The sequence below is a fragment of the Rhinopithecus roxellana genome, chromosome 21 (assembly GCF_007565055.1).
Source record: "Rhinopithecus roxellana isolate Shanxi Qingling chromosome 21, ASM756505v1, whole genome shotgun sequence".
NCBI lineage: Eukaryota > Metazoa > Chordata > Mammalia > Primates > Cercopithecidae > Rhinopithecus > Rhinopithecus roxellana.
Window position 1 is genome coordinate 48,611,631 of NC_044569.1, and position 21,402 is coordinate 48,633,032.

Genomic DNA, 21,402 nt, shown 5'->3' on the forward strand with positions numbered 1-21,402 from the left:
TCAATAAGTTTCCAGTCAAAAGGAAAACAGTAAAGATTCCTCCATCTCTCCATTTATTTATCCATTAAGTACCTCTTATATACTAGGGTTGAGAATATAAACAGCAAAAATGAAAGAGTCTCTAGCTAGAGTCTCATATATTCTAGCAAGAAAGAAAGATTTTTAAGTAATTGCCACTCATGCTTTACGTTTTAAATGCCACTTTTTAAGGGAAGCTTTCTTTTGATCCCATGGTTAATATCAGAGTGTCCTGTAATCCTCTTTTGTTATTACTTGTTCTTTTCCTTTATAGTCCTTCCTGGTGTGATTATTACTTGATTTTTCATTTTTCCACTAAATTGTAAGCTTCAATAAGGCCTTATCTGTTTGTTGATGGATATGTCCCCAATATGTAGCATAATGCCTGTCTAGACATAGTAAGAATAAATTTTTAATAAATATTTGTTGAACAACATATGAGCAAAAATACTGTGTGATAAGCAATTTGACATAATTTGTTTCTCTGGGCCTATGGAAGACACACATGGTTCTGTTTAGGAATTTGGGGAAATGGGTTTTTAGCTTGGGTGACTCTTATTGTCATGTTGCTTCAGTATTCTTATGTGCTGGAAGCTTTCCTTACCTTCCAGCGTCAAACCCTCTACTCTTCATTCTTGTACGTTTATAGAATTTCATGGTAAGAAAGGATGATCCAAAGTTAACACTTTTTTTGTTCTCTCACTTCTGATTGTGTTTGGCCCAATTAATTTTGAAGGAGAACAACACTTTTTTCTTAATACATATTCTTTCCCTAAGGTTATTAGACGTAGTATTTATTAATAGTGATAGATTTTAGTTTAAACAAAACTAAAACAATTCAATTTAGTAAAACAATTAGTTTCTAGATCTGGGGCATAGAGTAAGATGTTAAATTGTAAACCACTGCAGCTGACTTTTTATCATTGATGCAATGACAAAATACATTTGCGGCCTGGCACGATGGCTTATGCCTGTAATCCCAGCACTTTGGCATCCCCAGGCAGACAGATTGCTTGAGCACAGGAGTTCCAGATCAGCCTGGGCAACATGGTAAAACCACTTCTCTACAAAAAAGACAAGAATTAGCCAGGCATGGTGGTATCTGCCTGTAGTCCCAGCTACTCGAGAGGCTAAGGCAGGAGGATCACTTGAGCCCGGGAGGTGGAGGTTGCAGTGAGCCAAGATCACTCTACTAGGTGTCAGCCTAGGTGACAGACGAGACCCTGTCTCCAAAAAGAAAAAAAAAAAAAAAAAGAATATGGTTGCAATTGTATTGGACATAGTCATCCATCTGCCTATCTAAATAGGCTGTAACTCACAGCCAAGTATTTGTTACGTCAGGACTTGGCTTTAAACCCTGACCCAAGTGAAAAGCCTAGCCAGGTGACTATTGAGTATAGATTCCAGACAGGTGTGGGCTATGTTATGAATGAATGATTATTGTGATACGAAATTTTTGGGGGTTCTGAGCACCCAAATCAAATCCTCATTAGTAAATGATAACATGACACAAAACATCAAATTTGTCTTTCATTCAATTCATGAAAGAAGAACAAATACAATAATTGCTTTATTTTTTAAATTTTTTATTTTTATTTTCTGAGACAAGAGTCTCACTCTGTTGCCCAGGCTGGAGTGCAGTGGTATAATCTCAGCTCACTGCAACCTACGCCTTCCAGATTCAAGCGATTCTATTGCCTCTGCCTCCTGAGTAGCTGGGATTACAGGCATGTGCCACCGTGCCCAAGAATTGCTTTTTACATGGTTAATTTTTACAACAGTGATTATAGAAATTTCAGGAAAGAGATTGTTCTACAATACTTTAAAAGTCAGATTTCTGAGTAGAGCTGAGCTTTATTCAATATGTAATAAGGCTAATTGCGCCGGTCTCTTGTGTGTTTTTTTTTATATGTCATTTTTAAACATATTTCTTTTTCTTTCTTTATTTTTTGTTTTTGAGATGGAGTTTCGCTCTTATCGCCAAGGCTGGAGTGCAATGGCATGATCTCGGCTCAGTGCAACCTCTGCCTCCCAGGTTCAAGCCATTCTCCTGCCTCAGCCTCCCGAGTAGCTGGGATTACAGGTTCCCACCACCATGCCCGGCTAATTTTCTGTATTTTTAGTAGAGATGGGATTTCACCATGTTGGCCAGGCTAGTCTCAAACTCCTGAACTCAGGTGATCCACTCACTTTGGCCTCCCAAAGTGCTGAAATTATAGGTGTGAGTCACCAAGCCTGGCCTTTTAAACATATTTCTATCAGTAATAACTCCTTAAGATATCTGGTAGAATTTAAATTTTTCCAGTTCTAGAATCAAGTCATCATTAATTTGTTTAATGAGCTTTCATTTAAGTAGGTGTTCAGTATTTTTCTTTGTTTTTCATAATTATTTCATTTTTATAAAAAATATTTTAGTATTCTTTTGGTGCTATTGCTCTTTTTGCTGTGTTGTTGAGGTTTCTACTTCCTTGGTCTTAACATATACCCCATTATAATACTGTTTAAACTTTTGCAGTAACTAGAAATTTCTGGATGCCTTTGTTCCTCTGTGTGCTTTCTGTTCAGCTGAATTTTTTTATTTGACCTAAGACTTGTTTCCCAAAGGGATTTATGATCTTGAGAGGACAGAGTAACCCTTCATAGTCAAAATATGCTTAATAAAACAGGAATAACTTGTTTACTGTTAATATTTTGCTGAACATGCACAGTTGGCCTTGAAAAAGGTAGTCACTAGAGACACAAGATCTAGGGTGTATTATTGTTCTGATTGTAAAGTGATCATCAACATGAAAAGGCATTGTTTTCTTCCCTACACTGTAACTTCTCTTCAGCTTTACAATCTGAATATCTGTATTATCACTAAACAGAAATGAACATAGAAGTCTAGAGTGGATCTTCAAAGCAGAACACTGCTGGTAACTATTTCCATTATACACAAATAGACTTGTCATTTAATAGGAGATGGGAACTGGAAAATAGGGAAATAAAGGGATAACTAACCCAAATACACCAGCTAACGACAGGAAAGGAGTTTAATATTTTTGCTTGACTTAATTTTTATGTTAATATTTCTCAGTAACCTGAAAATACTGAATATTTAGATTTGAGTTTTTAAATGTACAGTTCATTTAGAAAAGAATAGAGTCCTGATCTTCCAAAGTGATTGTTACTCTGTTTTTCTTCCATTTCAGAGATATTACATATGAAATATCAGTAGAAGCTATATCAACAATGGTTGTTTTCCTTTCCTGCCAGCTCTTCCACAAAGAAGTTTTGCGACAGAGCATCAGCCACAAGTATTTGATGCGAGGTCCATGGTATGTTTCTGCTTTAAATATGTCTAGTTTTCATTGTATAAATCTGTATTTCTAGTCTTGTCCTCTTACCTGAGTATCGTCCCGTATCTCCAACCAGGTGTTTCCTCTAGTTGTTCTGTTATCTCTTTAAACCCAGTGTACAGGGAACCGCATTCTGCTTTCCTGTGCCATCTACCCATCCTCCCTGTTCTTCCTGTCCCCTAGCTTCATTACCTTCTCCAGTGGTTGCTTCGTAGAATCGGAACTTTGAAATAATCTTTTTCTTCCTTCTTCTTCATTCTATGTTTAAGTAGTCAAGTCATATTTGTTATTCAGATTATTTTTGTATCTTTTTCTTCTCAGCAGTCTCTGTGAAACAACTGTGATCTGTGCCCCCTCACTCTCTTTGGGTTTCTCCAACAACCTCTTCACTGACTATTTCTACTTCGTTGAGCCTGCAAATATTTACTGTGTGCTAACCGCGTGCCAGTCATATTAGGCTGTGGGGCTATGATCTTGAGCAGAAGCTTACGATCTCCTAGAGGTCGGGGATGCAAATGACCAACACACATGCACATACCTGACCTTGTATTAACATAATCTTCACAAAACTTTAAAAATGTAAAACAAATTCAAATAAAGTACCTTTGAGGAAAGTTCTCAGGTAGTGGGGAGCTTTGTCTTCTTTATGTTCTTTTTGCCACCCTGATTATTCCTGTGGCATGTATGTTCTTTGAACATATTTGAAAATCACTGATAAGAGGGAAAGGACCTGGACTTTGGAGACAGAGGTTTGCATCGGAAGTCTTTCTGACAGAGACTCTCAGAATGACCGTGATTTGAAGTAGTGCTGGCATCGTGGGACTGTGTGTATCTTTGCTAAAACAAGATTGTGAACTTCATTCCTTATAGTGCCAGAGTATTCAAGTTGCTTTTTAAAAATAGACGTAGAGAGTGTCCGTGTTCTTATTTTCTAAATAAGGTTTTTATAGTATCATTATGGTGCCAAGTATTTAAACCATAATATATTCTTTACTTATTTTTGTGGTTCATCTTGGAAACCATATTTAAAAAGCTCAATAGTACATTAAAGACATCTGTTAAAAAGCTTACTCTAGATTGCAGGAATTAGTTTAATACCAATTGAATAATTGAATAATTTCATACTTAAAAAATGTAGTCCTATTGTTATTTTTAAATTCTTGCTTTTTTCTACCGATTCTGTGTTACTACTTCCCTTCAACTGCCAGATAGTGTGTTACGCACTAAATTTATAATAGCTTACAGTGTTATACAGAATACAGATAAAGTAACTGAAGTTCAAGAGTTCAAGTGGGTTGGGCACGGTGGCTCAGGCCTGTAATCTCAGCACTTTGGGAGTCTGAGGCAGGAGGATCGCTTAAGTTTAGGAGTTTGAGAACAGCCTGGGCAACATAGTGAAACCTTGTCTCTCCCCGCAACAACAACAAAAAAGTATTTAAGTAATTTGATCAATATTTTATGATGTACTAAGAGGAAAAGCCAGGATTAAGCCTCAGAATTGCTCTCAAAGCCCATGGTCTTCACTGTTATGTGACAGTGCTCAATTTCTGTGAGTTGTACCAATAGCCCTTTTATATTAATAGTGTTAATGGCAGAATTATTTCTGTATTGTTACTCAGAATTAGATGACTCCCATAAATATGAGTTTGATTTTTTTTCCTTTTTGTGTAGTCTTCCATACACCAGCAAACTTGTGAAGACCTTATTATATAACTTTATCAGACAAGAAAAGCCACCTCCTCCAGGAACCCATGTTTTCCCTCAGCAGTCGGATGGGGGAGGACTGCTTTATGGACTTGCATCAGGAGTAGCAAGTAAGTTTTATCAGATTTTTTCAATTCTTTGGTGCACATAATTTTGTCTGTTTAGGCATAAGAAATTCTGTTTGTTTGGCTGCCGCCATTAATAGTTACATTGAATTTGTGCAGCTGGTTAAATGTGAAAACAAAGTAATTAAAATAGTAAACTTCCTGTTTTGTGCAGTGATTTATGTTAAATGTATGCAAATAATGAATAGATTACCTCTAAAACATCGTTTTTCAGGAAGAATGCTTACACATAAATATACATATTGCATGAATTGTAGCTGTACAATAAAAATAAAATTAAGCATTTGTAAACTTACAACACTACTTGTATTATAAGAGGAAATCTCTTTTAGGTTATTTTAGGGTATTTTTTGGTTAGGATTTTATGTGACTAATTAGGTGCAGTTTTCCTAGTACACTAAGTACTTTATTCAGTGACAGCTGAATATTTTGCAGAATTTTGTAATAAGCTGTGAAATGGCACAAACTTGAGTTCTGTTTGATTGGGTGCAAATTTCTTAAGTGAAGAAAGCTCTTCCCTACCTTAAAGTAAGTCCTCATTTCTGCTTCAGTTCACAGTATTTGGACTACAGACACTAGAAGTAAGAGAGTAGTTCTGGTGGAGGGCCTGGGTCATGTGAAGTTATATAAATGAAACTTCCTAGAGCGACACTTTGGTACTTGTGAGGTCTGCCTGGGAGCTTCTTACTCCTCCTAAACCTGCAGCATTTCCTCTCCTTACTCACGCAGGACAGAGTCAAATGGAACAGATTTCCACAGCTGCATTATGGCTGTGGCATGCTCTACACTCCAGCTAGATATCAGTTTGACATGAAAAGGTCAAAAAAGTTATCTGCAATAACTTACTAGATAACCAGTGTTGGGAGCTTCTTTGGATTCAGAGTCCTCTTTAAAAAGCAGTAGACTTGGTCTGTTAATTGACAGAATTAATCAGTGAACCAGACTTTCTTAGATTTGCCTTCCTTTGATTTCTTTTAATATTATGAATTGAGTCACACTTGTGATCACTTCTGCCTTTGGTGCTGAGCAGCCTGCCAAGAGTGCCACACCTGCATAGGTTCTTTGAGTTACTCCTATCCAGTTTCCTCATTATTTCAGGGATTTTTGTGTCCCATGGGAAGGCTTAATTGATCTGTTACTGTTTTCTTTTTTAAAAAACCATTCAACTGGTATAAGTATTTAAAAGCTGAATATTTCCCAATATTCCAATATGGTTAGAGGTTTTTTTTGGGGTGGCAGAGATAGTATAAGCCTGTAAATGCTTTCTTCAAAACAGTGGTAATACTTGGCATTTTTTAAAAAAAGTAAACATAGATTTGTGTACAGGTTTTGGTTTCTCTTTCAGTTATGTGTCGTATCAAGAGGAACCCAGTATTGTAGGTGGTGTCATTAGTTGCCAGGTGTCAAAATTTTTTCCTAACTAGATAGCAGGAAGGAAGCCCCTTAAATTTCCTAGCTCTCAGTTTCCTTGTCTATCTAATGAGAAGGTGGGTTGGAATGGTGATTTCTGACATTATTACTACATAACTTTCTATGGTCTTTTTTTTTTCATCATTTTAAAATTTAATATTCAGTTAAGCACATTAAAATAGATTTATGGTTTTTAGTATGCTATGTAGTCACAAGAGATTTTACACAGCTTTCTTCCCAAATCTTCATAAAACTATTCATGTAAAAGTATAAATCAAGATGGAGTAATTATGGATTCATTATTTCGTGATATGTGTGACTCAAAGGATTATAAAAAAAACAACAAAAGGATATTCTCCTAAAAAACACAGCTATGTACTGTGGGCAAAATGAAATGTAAAAATGATCACAGTCATGTAATTTTGAGTTAATCCACATTCCAGGAAAGTCAGTCAAGTTGCCAGCATTTGACTTAAGTTGTGTGATCACTTCTGATGATCTTTTGGTTGGTAGTTAAAGAATTCTCTTACTTTACTATTGGCTTTAGAAAATATGATTGGAAGTTCCTCACTGAAAAAAATTATATTCCAAAGCCAAGTGTAAATTATAAACTCATTTGGATTATATTCATTTTTGTTGGGATTGAAGTTTTCCTGGATATAGCAAGCATTTCTTTTCATAGCAGTGTGTGCATTGTATGTGTTGCCTACATTATTTCCTTTGAAACAGAGTGCCTTATTGTAAAAAAAAAAAACATACAATTTCGGAGTGAAATTTGTTGGCACTGGCAGGGCAGGAGGAGAATCCTTGTACTGGAACTGCGGCTGGATGAGTAGTGAACCACTTGCTCGGACCCTCCTATGAGTCAGGCAAGGCCTTCTGCAGTTTCTTCTCATTTACTTTTACAGATGTGTTTTTGGTTATCCTTTTGTTTGTTTCTGAGACTCTGTGAAAGACTCTGTTACTTTGTTGCATCCTGATACTCTCCTTTTTCTTTCTTCTTTTTTTTTTCCCTAAATTATAGTTTAAGTTCTAGGGTACATGTGCACAATATGCAGGTTTGTTACATACGTATACACGTGCCATGTTGGTTTGCTGCACCTGTTAACTCATAATTTACATCAGGTATTTCTTCTAATGCTATCCCTCCCCCTGCCCCCCACTCCACGACAGACCCGGGTGTGTGATGTTCGCCACCCTGTATCCAAGTGTTCTGGTTGTTCAGTTCCCACCTATGTGTGAGAACATGTGGTGTTTGGTTTTCTGTCCTTGCGATGGTTTGCTCAGAATGATGGTTTCCAGCTTCATCCATGTCCCTACAAAGGACACGAACTCATCCTTTTTTATGGCTGCATAGTATTCCATGGTGTGTATGTGCCACATTTTCTTAATTCAGTCTCTCACTGATAGACATTTGGGTTGGTTCCAAGTCTTTGCTATTGTTAATAGTGCTGCAATAAACATATGTGTGCATGTGTCTTTATAGCAGCATGATTTATAATCCTTTGGGTATATACCCAGTAATGGGATCGGTGGGTCAAATGGTATTTCTAGTTCTAGATCCTTGAGGAATTACCACACTGTCTTCCACAATGGTTGAACTAGTGTACGTTCCCACCAACAGTGTAAAAGCGTTCCTGTTTCTCCACATCCTCTCCAGCACCTGTTGTTTCCTGACTTTTTAATGATTGCCATTCTAAGTGATGTGAGATGGTATCTCATTGTGGTTTTGATTTGCATTTCTCTGATGGTCAGTGATGATGAGCATATTTTTCATGTGTCTGTTGGCTGCAGAAATGTCTTCTTTTGAGAAGTGTCTGTTCATATCCTTTGCCCACTTTTTGATGGGGTTGTTTGATTTTTTTCTTATAAATTTGTTTAAGTTTTTTGTAGATTCTGGATATTAGCCCTTTGTCAGATGGGTAGATTGCAGAATTTTTCTCCCATTCTGTAGGTTGCCTGTTCACTCTGATGGTAGTTTCTTTTGCTATACAGATGCTCTCCTTTTTTATGCCTTCGCTAGGATAGAACAGTAGCTTGGAGTCCTCCTTACTTCTCTCTCTGGCTCTTTATTTTCTGCCTATTCATCCATTAAGGACTGTCTTGAGTTCCACCTTCTCCAGGAAGACTTCTTTTGCCCTCCTGGCTACATGAGATCTTTTCCTGTAATGCTTTACCACTGTACCACTCTGCTTTGTAGTAACTTATGTACATGCATCATTCTCCCTATGTTGGCTCCACATAGAAAAAAATGAGAACTAACATTTATATAATATGAGTTTACAGTGCCACTTTTGAGCATCTCATTTATTCTCATAATAGGCTCATCTATCTGAAATAGATGGTTTTAATTTTTTAATGATGAATGAAGAGATTTTCCTGGTTAATACGTTATTTTGTGTAAGATTACATAGGAAAGAGATGATGTTGGCTTGTTAACGTAAGCTCAGTTCATCAGACCCCTGAGCTTTTGCTGTTTTTGCCTTTTGTTATTGTGATCACCCAAGTCCTGAGGGCATAAGCTCCTTGACTTGTATGGGTGTCCCCTGCAGTATCCAGCAGAGCGCCACCCAACATCTGTGGACTGTAGTGAATACTGGTGTGCAATTAAATGCCAAAAGCTAATGCTCAAGATAGATGTGAACTCAGTTGTAGTAACGATGTCTGTCATTTGCTGAATGCCTTCTGTTTGCCAGGCACTGTGGTAGCTACTTTACATACCTGATTTCATTTATTCTTTATTTTTCTTTTCTAACATTTTATTACAGAAAATTTCAGGGATGTATAGAGTAGATGCCAGGCACGGTGGCTCATGCCCATAATCCCAGTGCTTTGGGAGGCTGAGGTGGGTGGATCACTTGAGCTCAGGAGTTTGAGACCAGCCTGGGCAACATAGTGAGACACCACCTCTACAAAAAAATACAAAAATTAGCTGGACGTGGTGGTGCATGCCTGTAGACCCAGCTACTTAGGAGTCCGAAGTGGGAAGATCGCTTGAGCCTGGGAGGTCGAGGCTGCAGTGAGCTGTGATCACGCCACTGCATTCCAGCCTGAGTGACAGAGACTCTGCCTCAAAAAAACCAAAAAACACCCTAAAGATATACAGAGTAGAGAGAATGGTAGAATGAACTCCCATCTACCCGCAACCCCTGTTCAAGAATGATCAACAATCTTTTTTCCCATTTATCTCCATTCTCCTACTTAAAAAATTTTTTTTTATTTTCAAATAAGTTCACACATATAGAAAAGTCCCCAAAATAAAATATCACAAAAAACCATATGTAACTTTATCCAGATTAATTTACTGTTAACATTTTATCCCGTTTGTTGTGTTGTTTTTTCTCCTCCTCTGTCTCATTCTGTACTTTCTTCTCTCCCCCGCTTCTCTCTCTCTCTCTCTCTCTCTCTCTCTGTGTTACACACACACACACACATTTTTTTTTTTAACCATTTGTGGATAAGTTACGTGCATTGTAATATCCCTTTACTCCTAAATACTTTAATGTGTATTTCCTGAAAGAGGATATCGCTTATGCTACCACAGTATACTTGTCAGCTTCAGTAAATTTAGCATCCAACTGTCCTTAAAAGCCATTTGCTTCTAAGTCAATAAAAATAAGAAAATGGATATTTTCCTCTGTATTTTAAAATCTCCTTTATTGAGTATAGCGTTGTTTGTATTTCACTTAAGTTGAATTTTTACAATTGGGTATTCTTGTAACCACTCTGCTATCAATTTATCTATCTTAGACTAAAAGCCCCATGAGGCGGGATCCGCCTCTCTTCCTCCTGTTTATTATTGGCACTGCAGTACTTAGTGAGTGCTTGGTTGGCATTCAATCAGAATGTAATAAATAACTGGAGGAATCACTAAGACATTTTAATTACCACTAGTAAGTTTTTAAAATTAGTGTAATAGAAATTAACTTACAGATTTTAGTTTTTTTTAAAAAGCTTTTTCAAATGTGTCAAGTGTGGTTTATTTCAGTCACTGGAAGAAGTTAGAATGAATTATATATTAATATATTTAGCTTGTATTATCTATACTAGGTGCAAGCAAACCTGTATTAATAAATTTCCAGTACAAGAAAAAATTGTTTCCTTTCTATTTAAATATTCTTCTAATGTGCTGACAAAATGGAAAATGAATCGATTGATATATTACTTTACTAATTAGAAGGTGTTGCAGTTTTAATTAATGTTGATATTTTTAAATGAACTTTTTACTGAATCACAGAATTCCAGAACCACCTGGCATACTTTAAAAACATAAATATGCGTTGTAGTTAGAACTTGGAATTTCTGATTCATTAGACATGAGGTGGGACCTGGTAATATGCCCCTTCAGTAATTATTCTAGGTGATTCTGATGTATCCGAGCCATTTCAGCACCACTGATGAATGCATCCTCCTTTCCAGTGCCTGAATCTCTTTTGCTGTGGGTCTTTCATGGCATGTGGTTGAGCCAGTGCTACTAACTACTGAGGAAATGTATTGTTTCGAGGCAGCTTATAATGGATTTAACGGACCCCCTCTTCATGTATGACCTTAGTTTCTGTTCTTAGTGTGCTGCTGATGAGGTCCAGTTTTCAGGATAAATCTTTTGAGTCTGACAATGAGTACAGTACTTTAGCTGGAATAAATAAATTGGAACTCTAACTTCCCTGATTCTGGAGTCTGCATTTAAAAAAATTAATCTAAATGCACACTAACTGTTTTGGTGCTAATATTCAGTTATTAATAAAATTTTTGCCAATTTTATCATCTATGTCTTTTCCATATCTGCAGTTTTTATGTCCTATCTTCCTCCTTCAAACTTTATATATAAAGGTACGGCTGTCAGTGTAGCTCAGTGAGATTCAGTTTTGTTAGGTGTGTGGCCTATAATTGTAGCCAAGATTTGCTCTTATTTTCAGCTCCAGATCATGATTAAACCTATATTTTGGGGATTTTGGCTTTTCTTCAGGATTGTGTCCTTGGTACCATATTGAGAGAGTAGTGGCACATTTTAATACTTGTGTGGAGAGTGGAGTGTTTCTGTAGATGTCACATGTGAAATAACAACAAATGTGAATGTAACTAGGGATTTTTTGGACTGTTCTTTATAGAATAGATTTCATTTGCTGGAAGCAATGATAAGGATTTGCTGTGAGGGCAGTAGCCTGGGTTTGCCAGGCAACAGACTTTAGAGTTAATAAGGAATAAGGATTCCCATAGTTTCCCCTGTGTTTTAGGACTTACCCACAGGAATCTTTGCAAAACTGGAGCTAGTAGTACCCCTGGTGGTGGGAGGTGCCTGGGAGCCTCTTGGACATTCAAATCCCCCCAATATTTCACCCTGGATTATTATTGCCCCGGGACCTCTCAGATGCCTTTCCTCATCTCCCACTCGTGGACATCCTGGTGACTAAGGGTGGGTTCTAGAGCCTGATAATCAGAATCAGAAGATTTGGGATAGAATCATACCTCAGCATAACCTTACCAAGTTCTCCAGCGTTTAAAATCTCATGACCTGATGTGTAATGCTGACAAATATAACACCATTTGAACAGAGTTATTGTGAGGAATAAGTGAGGTATTATATACAAAATAGAACATTATACAACATCTGTTCTCATGTAAATAACTGTTTTTGTTTTCTGCCCTGAAGCTGTGCTGGTGCTTATTAGTTACAATAGAAAGAAAGAAAGAAAGAAAATAAATTTAATTAGAACAACAGCTAATGATCAGAAAATCCTGGACAAATTTATATAAGACAATTTAAAAATTTAAGAACTTTGGATCTTTTTGGTCTGCTCAAATTTGAAATTTATGTTAGAATATTTTGAAAAACTGACAAAAGTGAATATGCCAGCCATGTTTTCTCCAACTGGCTTTTCATTTTATGTGGTGCAAAATGTGGCCAATAACAGTTAAAGAAGGAAAATTTGATTGTTAAACAGATATTGCCCACACGAGAGTTCTCCTTGCTTCCTAAGTGAACTTGCCTTGACAACAATCACTATGGTACCATTTCTTATTGACTAATTTATCTAAAAGGTTATTATATTTGCTTTTTTGACAGTTTGTTTATAAAATTTGCCAATTAAAGATTTTAATAAAACATTTGATGTGGACTCAACTGAAATTATAAATATTTCAAATGTTTCAAACTAATCAATGATATCAATATTATGGGTAGCCTTAAGTATAGTCAGTAAGGCAGTTAATAGTTAATTCTTTCTTTAATCTACAAGCACATCACCCTGCCATGTTAAAGATTTTTTTTTTTTTTTCCTGAGACAGAGCCTATCTAGCTCTGTCACTCAGGCTGGAGTGCAGTGGCGTGATGTAAGCTCACTGCAACCTCTGCCTCCCAGGCTCAAGCAATTGTCGTGCCTCAGCCGCCTGAGTAGCTGGCATTACAGGCCCCTGCCACCACTCCTAATTTTTTGTATTTTTACTAGAGACAGGATTTCACCATGTTGGCCAGGCTGGTCTTGAACTCCTGACCTCAAGTGATCTGCCCACCTTGGCCTCCCAAAGTGCTGGAATTACAGGCATCAGCTATCATGCCCATCCATTAAAGATGTTTTATAAAGCAAATGACTGAAGACCCTTACTTCCATAATTTGTTATGTGATGGGACAGGATGTTAGATGGTAAAGTATTGTCTTAGTCAGCTTGGGCTGCTGTGACAAAATACTGTAGACTGGGTGTCTTGAACAACAGAAATATGTTTCTCACAGCTCTGGAGGCTGGGAAGTCAGATATCCAGGTGCCAGGTGATTCACTTCTTGGTGTAGAACCCTATTCCTAACTTGTAGATGTCTACCTTCTCGCTGTGTCCTCACAGGGCAGAGAAAGGAAGCTCTCGTCTTTTCTTATGAGGGCACTAAGCCCATCATGGGGACTCCACTCTCACGACCTCATCAAAGCCTAATCACTTTCCAAAGGCTCTACCTTCTAATGCCTTCACATTGAGAGCTATGGCTTCAAGATAGGAATTCTGAGGGTGACACAAAAATTCAATCCATACCAGGTTTTAAGTAGGTTGTGCTGGAATGCTCCTCACTGAAATTCTCAATTTGGAAGGCTACTGATCTCTTTTGTATGTTGGCATCTAAGGCACCTTTCAGCTCTAGTCATGATCTTAAACTACAGCTCTGTTTAGTGGTGATGGTAAGGATTGTTGCCAAAGTAGATCACTCACTACCCATTCTAACCCTGCCAACTTGTGTGTGTGTGTTTTTTTTTTTTTAAACAAAAAACGAAACAAAACAAAACAGGCCAAAATATGTAAGGAGTCCCTCAGAAAACAATTCTGTGATTGAAACAGGTTATCCTCTTTTCTAATTTTGAGGGCCACCACTTACATTGTCCTTTGTAGGAGGATCTAGCTGTGGGTTACAATAATTTGGTATTATACAAGAGGGATGTACTGGACTCTAGATGTTTGTGTTAGGTAGACCTAGAATTGAATGCCAGACCTGCTATTTATTAACTGTGTGTTCTTGGGCTATTAACCTCTCAATGACTCAAATTCCTCACAATAAAATGCGAATAATACCTTCCTTTGTGGGGCTGCTGAGATCAAATGAGCAAATGTATAGGAAAAAGACTGGTACCTTGGAAGTATACAGCAAATGGTCACTATTAGTATCAGATATTATTACGTGGTAATATTTAAGATAAAACTTTTGTTTTCAAAGTACTGAAAAAATAAAGGCCTTAGGATTTCCAAGTTTCCTCAGATTTTTAATGTAAATAAATTATGAAAATTATCAGATGTTTGGTATATATTGTATGTGTTGTAATATAATAACATACATATAATAATGTACACAATAAATATATAATAGAGATTCAGGTAGATGATGAAAGAAATATGTTGAAGATTTGATATCATGAGGTGAAATAAGTTGTAACATTTATTTGTTTTTTTTTTTTCATTTGATTCTATCCTTACCACTTTGGCCTTTTCTTTTAATATATTTTTCTCTAATGTCTAAAAAGGGGGTGAAGCAAGGAAGTGTTGACTTTGAGATTTCTTCTGTGTTTTAAGTTATAAGACAAAGCTGTAATGTCATTATAATTATTTCATATTTTGAAGAGTCAAATCTAATTAAATGTGTTCTGCCAAACTTCATTTTCCACCACAAATTCTGAGGTTTTACACAATAACTTCTGATATATGGTTTTTCCATTTGAATGAGCCATCCAAAATGTTTTTTTTTTTCCTTTGCTTGCAATGGTGGGTGTCCAAGCCAAATTATAAGGCCAAAGGAGTGTTTATTTCTTTAGGCAAATGCTATGATAGAGAAATTAATACAGTAGAACTTGAAGATTAAAACTCTTATTTCTAATTTCTGTTTTTGAGAAAACTATTGAATTCATTGTGATGGGTATGGTATGCAATAATTATAATATATTTTACTTGATTGTTATTTTTCTGTTCAGTTTTGGCTTTTTCTAGGGTGACTCATTGAGAGAGAAAAACTACAGTAAGAGAAAAAGTATGTGGCAATCAGAAATAGGCATAGTTGTGAAAATAACAGATTTCTAATTAAAATGCTTTGAACTTTCAAAAAAGAAACTGCTTAATAAACAATAATTATATTCTCATTTCATCTCTATTTGGAATAATTAGAAAGATTTTATATGCTCACAGAAATAATGACTTTTGCCCCCCTCTTTTCAGGATTGAACTCATTTTGTGACTTATAAAATATAGGTAATTTCAGTTTATTGTTTCTGTGCAATGATTCCTTGCAGGGATACATTGAAGATTTAGAATAGTGTTTATGATGCAAAAGGACTATATTTAGTTGTAGAGTAGTAATAAAAATTGCTCTTTGACAAAAGTATGGCTTCAGATTTTAGACTTCTTAAAAGGTGTTTTAAAAATGGTATTCATTGGAAGTTATCTAATGTCAAAATACAGCTTTGTTATCTTTTGTTCTTGTAATTTGCTGACAACCCCTGTTAAACAAGTTCCCAGAATTGGCTTTGGGAGTCATTATGCCCATCTTCTACTCTCATTTTCTTGTTAACAGATTTGAAGGGAAGACTGATGGCCTCTTTCATGCTATAAATAGTTGAAGAATGAATTAGTTTGTATTTACCAGGAGGAATACAGAATAAAACAATCAATTGCAGATGAAATCCTAGGATAAGTTTCTGAGGCTTGCTACAGGTGCCATTTATTTGGTGCTAATGATTTAATATATTTTTGAGATTGTATTGTAAATTGTAGAATTTAAAAATATTTAAAAGTGAGAATATTGAAATTGAAATTATGGAATTCTATTTTTTGAGACTATAAATCTTATTCTTTGAAAAATGAAGTGGTTAAAACTGATTTGCTTTAAAACTGTTAAATTATATCCCAGTCAAGTGAGTGTAACTTTTATTAAGCAACTGTTTTAATTTGTATTAATTTCAGAATGGGTGTTTGGAGTAAATTTAAAGATTAAATTTATTCAAGGTTACTCACTGTCATAATTTGTGTATGGTAGGAAAAATCCTTAAACTATAGCTTATGTAGCTTTGAGACCACCTTTTACATGGATAATTCTTAATATTTATAATTACATAAATTTTTTTTCAAAGATTAATGTTGAGTTATTCAAAAATTAATGTTAAGAGTTATTGAAAACTTTCCCTTTTAAAATAGAATCAGGCCAGGCACGGTGGCTCACACCTGTAATCCCAGCACTTTAGGAGGCCCAGGCAGGCGGATCACCTGAGTTCAGGAGTTCAAGACCAACCTGGACAACATGGTGAAACCCCATCTCTACTAAAAATACGAAAATTAGCTGGATGTGATGTCGCACCTATAATCCTGGCTAATCTTTAGACTGAGGTGAGAGGATTACTTGAACCCTGGGAGATGGAGGTTGCAGTGAGCCAAGATCGTGACATTGCACTCCAGCCTGGGTGACAGAGCGAGACTCTGTCTTGATTAAAAAATAATAATAAAAAAATAGAATCACTGTGTTTCTGCAACTTAACTTTGACCTTCATTAATGGATGAATAGAGGGATTGATAGGTGGATAGAGATATTATCACAAATACAGCAAAATGTTAATGTAAAATCTTGGAGCTGAGTTGATGGGTATTCATTATAGAGTTTTTTGACTTTTCTGTATATTTGACTATTTTCATAATAAGTGTTGGAGGAAAATAGAATCACTCTGAGGATGAATTATGGTTGTAAATTTCAGTTTGTCTATTAAAAATGTATATTTTAATCCTTAGTCCTTCCAGAAGTGCTAGGTAAGACAGTATATGAAGAATGTGGGGTCTGATCAGACCTGACAGCACGCTAATAAGCTCTATACTTGGGAAAGTTGTAATTTCTCCAAGCTTTTCCCTATCTATAAAAACGGAATGATGATGCTTTATAGGATTATGGCACATGGCTCTGCATTTTTCCCCTCTTGTACTTGTTCATAATCTTTGTGAGACCATGGTCCTTAAAGGCCCATCAAACACAGTTGGACAAGTGGTGGAGAGAGGAGCAGGGTGCCATTCATCGTGGTGCTTAGCAGCCTTCATCTCACTTCTGCAGGACACAGGGATCCCATACTTGACAAAAGGAAGAGAGGGAGAGAAACAGCTGTCCCTCTTCACCAACAGGGTTGTGGATTGGAAGAGAATATGGCTTTTGGCAACAGAAAGGTCTCAGCTGGAAACCAGGCCCTGCCTTTTACAAGTTGAGTCACCGTGAGCAAGTTATTAACTTTGCTGAGTCCCAGTTTCCTCATTTAAAAATGAAACTTAGAGTATCTTTGTCTGTGGGCTTTTGTCACGTTTAAATAATGTGTGATAAGTGTCCAGAACAACATGTGAGCTGAAAATAAATGCTCGTTTCCCATTCACTTACTTCATCTTTTTTTCTCCCTCTCATCTATGTCAGTTTCTTTAGTTTTCCGAACAACCTTAAATGTTTTTATCTTTCTTGTTTCATGGTCCTTTAGCCTTTCAGCTTGCAAAATTACCTGCAAAATTAATGTAATTTCCCCCCCTTTTAGATTATTAAAAAGGATAATAAGTGCAGATTAACCCCAGTAGTACCCTTCACCATAACTTTATCAAATTGGAAGCCTTGCTAGCTTTCAGTACCATTTTTCATGCCTATTAACACTTTTCAGGACTATTAACTCTAGTCCTCATGCTGTACTTTGTATCTAGTTTGTTTATTTTAGAAAGTGTAGACTAGCAGATAGTAGCTTTAAGAGAGCAGATGTCTTCAATAGTAACTGTTCCAAAGTGTAAAGCTTTGCAACAATGTTTCTAAAAGTAGAAATAATATTACCTATTTATACACATGTTGATCAAGAGAGATGCTATGTGAGTAACTAAAAACTTGTGGGGTTATCACTTATTTTTCAATATAATTTCTTAAATAAAAAATTGTGGGACCCTTATTTTTAAAGATAATTTCTTTCTCTCTCTCTCTCTCTGTCTTTTTTTTTTTTTTTGAGACGGAGTCTTGCTGTGTCACCAGGTTGGAGTGCAGTGGCGCCATCTCAGCTCACTGCAACCTCTGACTGCCTGTTTCAAGCGATTCTCCTGCCTCAGCCTCCCAAGCAGCTGGAATTACAGGCGCACGCCACCATGCCCACTTAATTTTTGTAATTTTTTTTAGTTGAGATGGGTTTTCACCATTTTGGCCAGGATTGTCTCGATCTCCTGACCTCATGATCCGCCTGCCTCAGCCTCCCAAAGTGCTGGGATTACAGGCGTGAGCCACCACCCCCGGCTGAAAGATAATTTCTAGACCTGGTTTGTTCTCAAGTCTCCTATTGTCTTCTCTCAGTTCCCCATATTGTTCGGATCCTTCTTCATTGCTGTTGTCTTAATAGCCCCTGCATTTCCTGCCTTAGTTTGCTTGTGTGTGTGATGCTGCCCTGAACAACCGCTTGCATCTCTGGGTTGCCATGATGCTGTAAGCAATGGTGGCTCCAGGAGAAACATTGTGGTCATGAGTTTGTGGACCTTGGGGCAAGGATGTGGGGTATCAGGTGTAGGCATGAAGCAGAATGAAATGGAGTAGAGAATTAGAGTGGAGAGATGATAGGGTCTATGTAAAATCATCTGTTTTCCAGGGTAGCCATGGGTTCTTAAACAGCTCTAGGCCTCTCTGTTACCTACCTAGTGTCCCCTGTTAGAATATGAAGAATGTGTTATGAGCAGGAGTTGCTTATTGTACCTGAACCCTCAGTGCATTAGCAGAGATCCTGGGTTATGGGAGATACTAAATATTTGTTAAAAGGATGAAGGCTGGGCGCGGTGGCTCAAGCCTGTAATCCCAGCACTTTGGGAAGCTGAGATGGGTGGATCACGAGGTCAGGAGATCGAGACCATCCTGGCTAACATGATGAAACCCTGTCTCTACTAAAAAATACAAAAAACTAGCTGGGTGAGGTGGCGGGCGCCTGTAGGCCCAGCTACTCGGGAGGCTGAGGCAGGCGAATGGCGTGAACCCAGGAGGCAGAACTTGCAGTGAGCTGAGATCCGGTCACTGCACTGCAGCCTGGGTGACAGAGCGAGACTCCGTCTCAAAAAAAAAAAAAAAAAAAAAAAAAGATGAATGCTATCAAGCCTTTGTTAGAATGATATGAGCAGTCTTGAAAATCTGGATGGCTTAGCCGGGCATGGTAGCAGACACTTATAGTCCTAGCTACTTGGAAGATTGAGGCAGGAGAATTGCTTGAACCCGGGAAACAGAGGTTGCAGTGAGCTGAGATTGTGCCACTGCACCACTGCAACTCCAGCCTGGGCGACAGAGTGAGATTGTCACAAAAAAAAAAAAAAAAGAAAGAAAGAAAAAATAAAAATAAAAAAATCTGGATGACTAAGGACTAGGTCAGTACCCTTATATGAGGTGATTGTTTTACTTAAAGACTTTTGACAAACCTTCATTTCCAGGCCCACTTCTCCCTCTTGCCCCATTTCACATGCCTTCTCTACTTCTGGACCCCCTGCCAAAGATTCTGCCAGGAATTTTTTTCATCCTCTTCTCTGAGAATTTGACTGTGTCTCACCACATTCACTGCTAACTTCATACAAGAAATTGTTAAAATCCATCAACCACTTAAGGCTCCACTGTCATTCTCTTTATGGTTGTGCCTTTGTCCTGTTCATTCTTTACATTTTACTTTAAAAATTAATAGACTTTATGTTTTGGAGCAATTCTAGGTTTACAGAAAAATGAGTGGAAAATGCATACAGTCCTCATACACAGATTTCCTCTTCAAGTTTCCCCTGTTAGCATCTTCCATTAGTGTACCACATTTGTGACAGTTGACAAGCCAATATTGATACATTATTTTGGACTAAAATCCATAGTTTAGGGTTTACTCATTGTGTTGTACAGTACTAAGGGTTTAGACAAATGCAAAGTTGCCCCAAATTGGAAGCAACCAAGATGTCCTTCTACAGATGAGTCAAACTGTGGTATATTCATAAAGTGGAATTTTATTCAGCAATAAGAAGAAAAGAGCTGTTAAGCCAGGAAAAGACATGGAAGAACCTTAAATGCATATAGCTAAAGGAAAGAAGCCAGTTTAAAGAGGCTGTCTATACTGTATGATTCAAATTTTATGACATTCTGGAAAGTACAAAAAAAAAAAAAAATAGAGACAGTAAAAAGATCAGTGATAGCCAGGGTTTCAGGGGGAGGAGAAGATGCATAAGTAGGTAGAGCATAGAGCATTTTGGGGCAGCAACACTATTCTGTATGATGTGATGATATATCCTATTGTTTAGCTGTAAACTTGATCACATTTCTCATATTGTTATAAACTTCAGTAAACATTGTTTTTATTATCTCTTCTGTGTAGATTTACTATCATTTATTTAAATTGCATCTTATGTGCATTTAGATGGTTTATAAATGCTTGCTTAAGTATCATTGCAGTAAAACATCTTTTTACCTGATGTTTTTCTTCTATAATTTGGAATTTTTTTCAGATAAATTAATTCTGGGACATTTTGATTGAGGTCTTCAGTTTTACAAAATAAGCCACTGAAAACTTACATTCCTTTTCTTTTTGATTTTTGTAAAATATTTCTCTATATTTAACTTGAAAAGTATTCATGAATTTTTTTTTTTTTTTTTTTTTTTTTTTTTTTTTTTGGAGACTGTGTCTCACTCTGTCACCCAGGCTGGAGTACAATGGTGCGATCTTGGCTCACTGCAACCTCCGCCTCCCAGGTTCAAGCGGTTCTTCTGACAGTCTCCTGAGCAGCTGGGATTACAGGCATGTGCCGCCATGCCCAGCTAATTTTAGTATTTTTAGTAGAGATGGGATTTCACCATGTTGGCCAGGCTGGTCTTGAACTCCTGTCCTCAAGCAATCTGCCCACCTTGGCCTTCCACAGCACTGAGATTACAGACGTAAGCCACCGCACATGGCCTATTCATGAATATTTTATTTTATAAAATGTATATGTGTGTGTGTGTGTGTGTGTGTGTGTGTGTGTATGTGTATGTGTATGTGTATGGTTTTTTGTTTTTTGTTTTGAGACGGAGTCTTGCTTTGTCGCCCAGGCTGGAGTGCAGTGGTGCAATCTCCGCTCACTGCAAGCTCCGCCTCCCGGGTTCACGCCACTCTCCTGCCTCAGCCTCCCGAGTAGCTGGGACTACGAGGCACCCGCCACAATGCCTGGCTAGTTTTTTGTGTTTTTAGTAGAGACGGGGTTTCGCCGTGTTAGCCAGAATGGTCTCGATCTCCTGACTTCGTGATCTGCCTGCCTCGGCCTCCCAAAGTGCTGGGATTACAGGCGTGAGCCACCATGCTTGGCCAAAATACCTGTA

The 21,402-nt window shown here is 37.2% G+C and overlaps 1 protein-coding gene across 3 annotated transcripts in view; it reads left to right on the plus strand.

Annotated features, from left to right (window-relative positions):
- Window positions 1-21,402, plus strand: part of DYM (dymeclin) — a 427,792-nt gene that overhangs the window by 128,460 nt on the left and 277,930 nt on the right. For all 3 annotated transcript variants that reach the window (XM_030925872.1, XM_030925870.1, XM_030925871.1), the window contains 2 exons: window positions 3,210-3,335; window positions 5,028-5,170. In XM_030925872.1, the coding sequence (XP_030781732.1) occupies window positions 3,210-3,335; window positions 5,028-5,170 (269 nt within the window). The remainder of the gene's footprint in view (window positions 1-3,209; window positions 3,336-5,027; window positions 5,171-21,402) is intronic.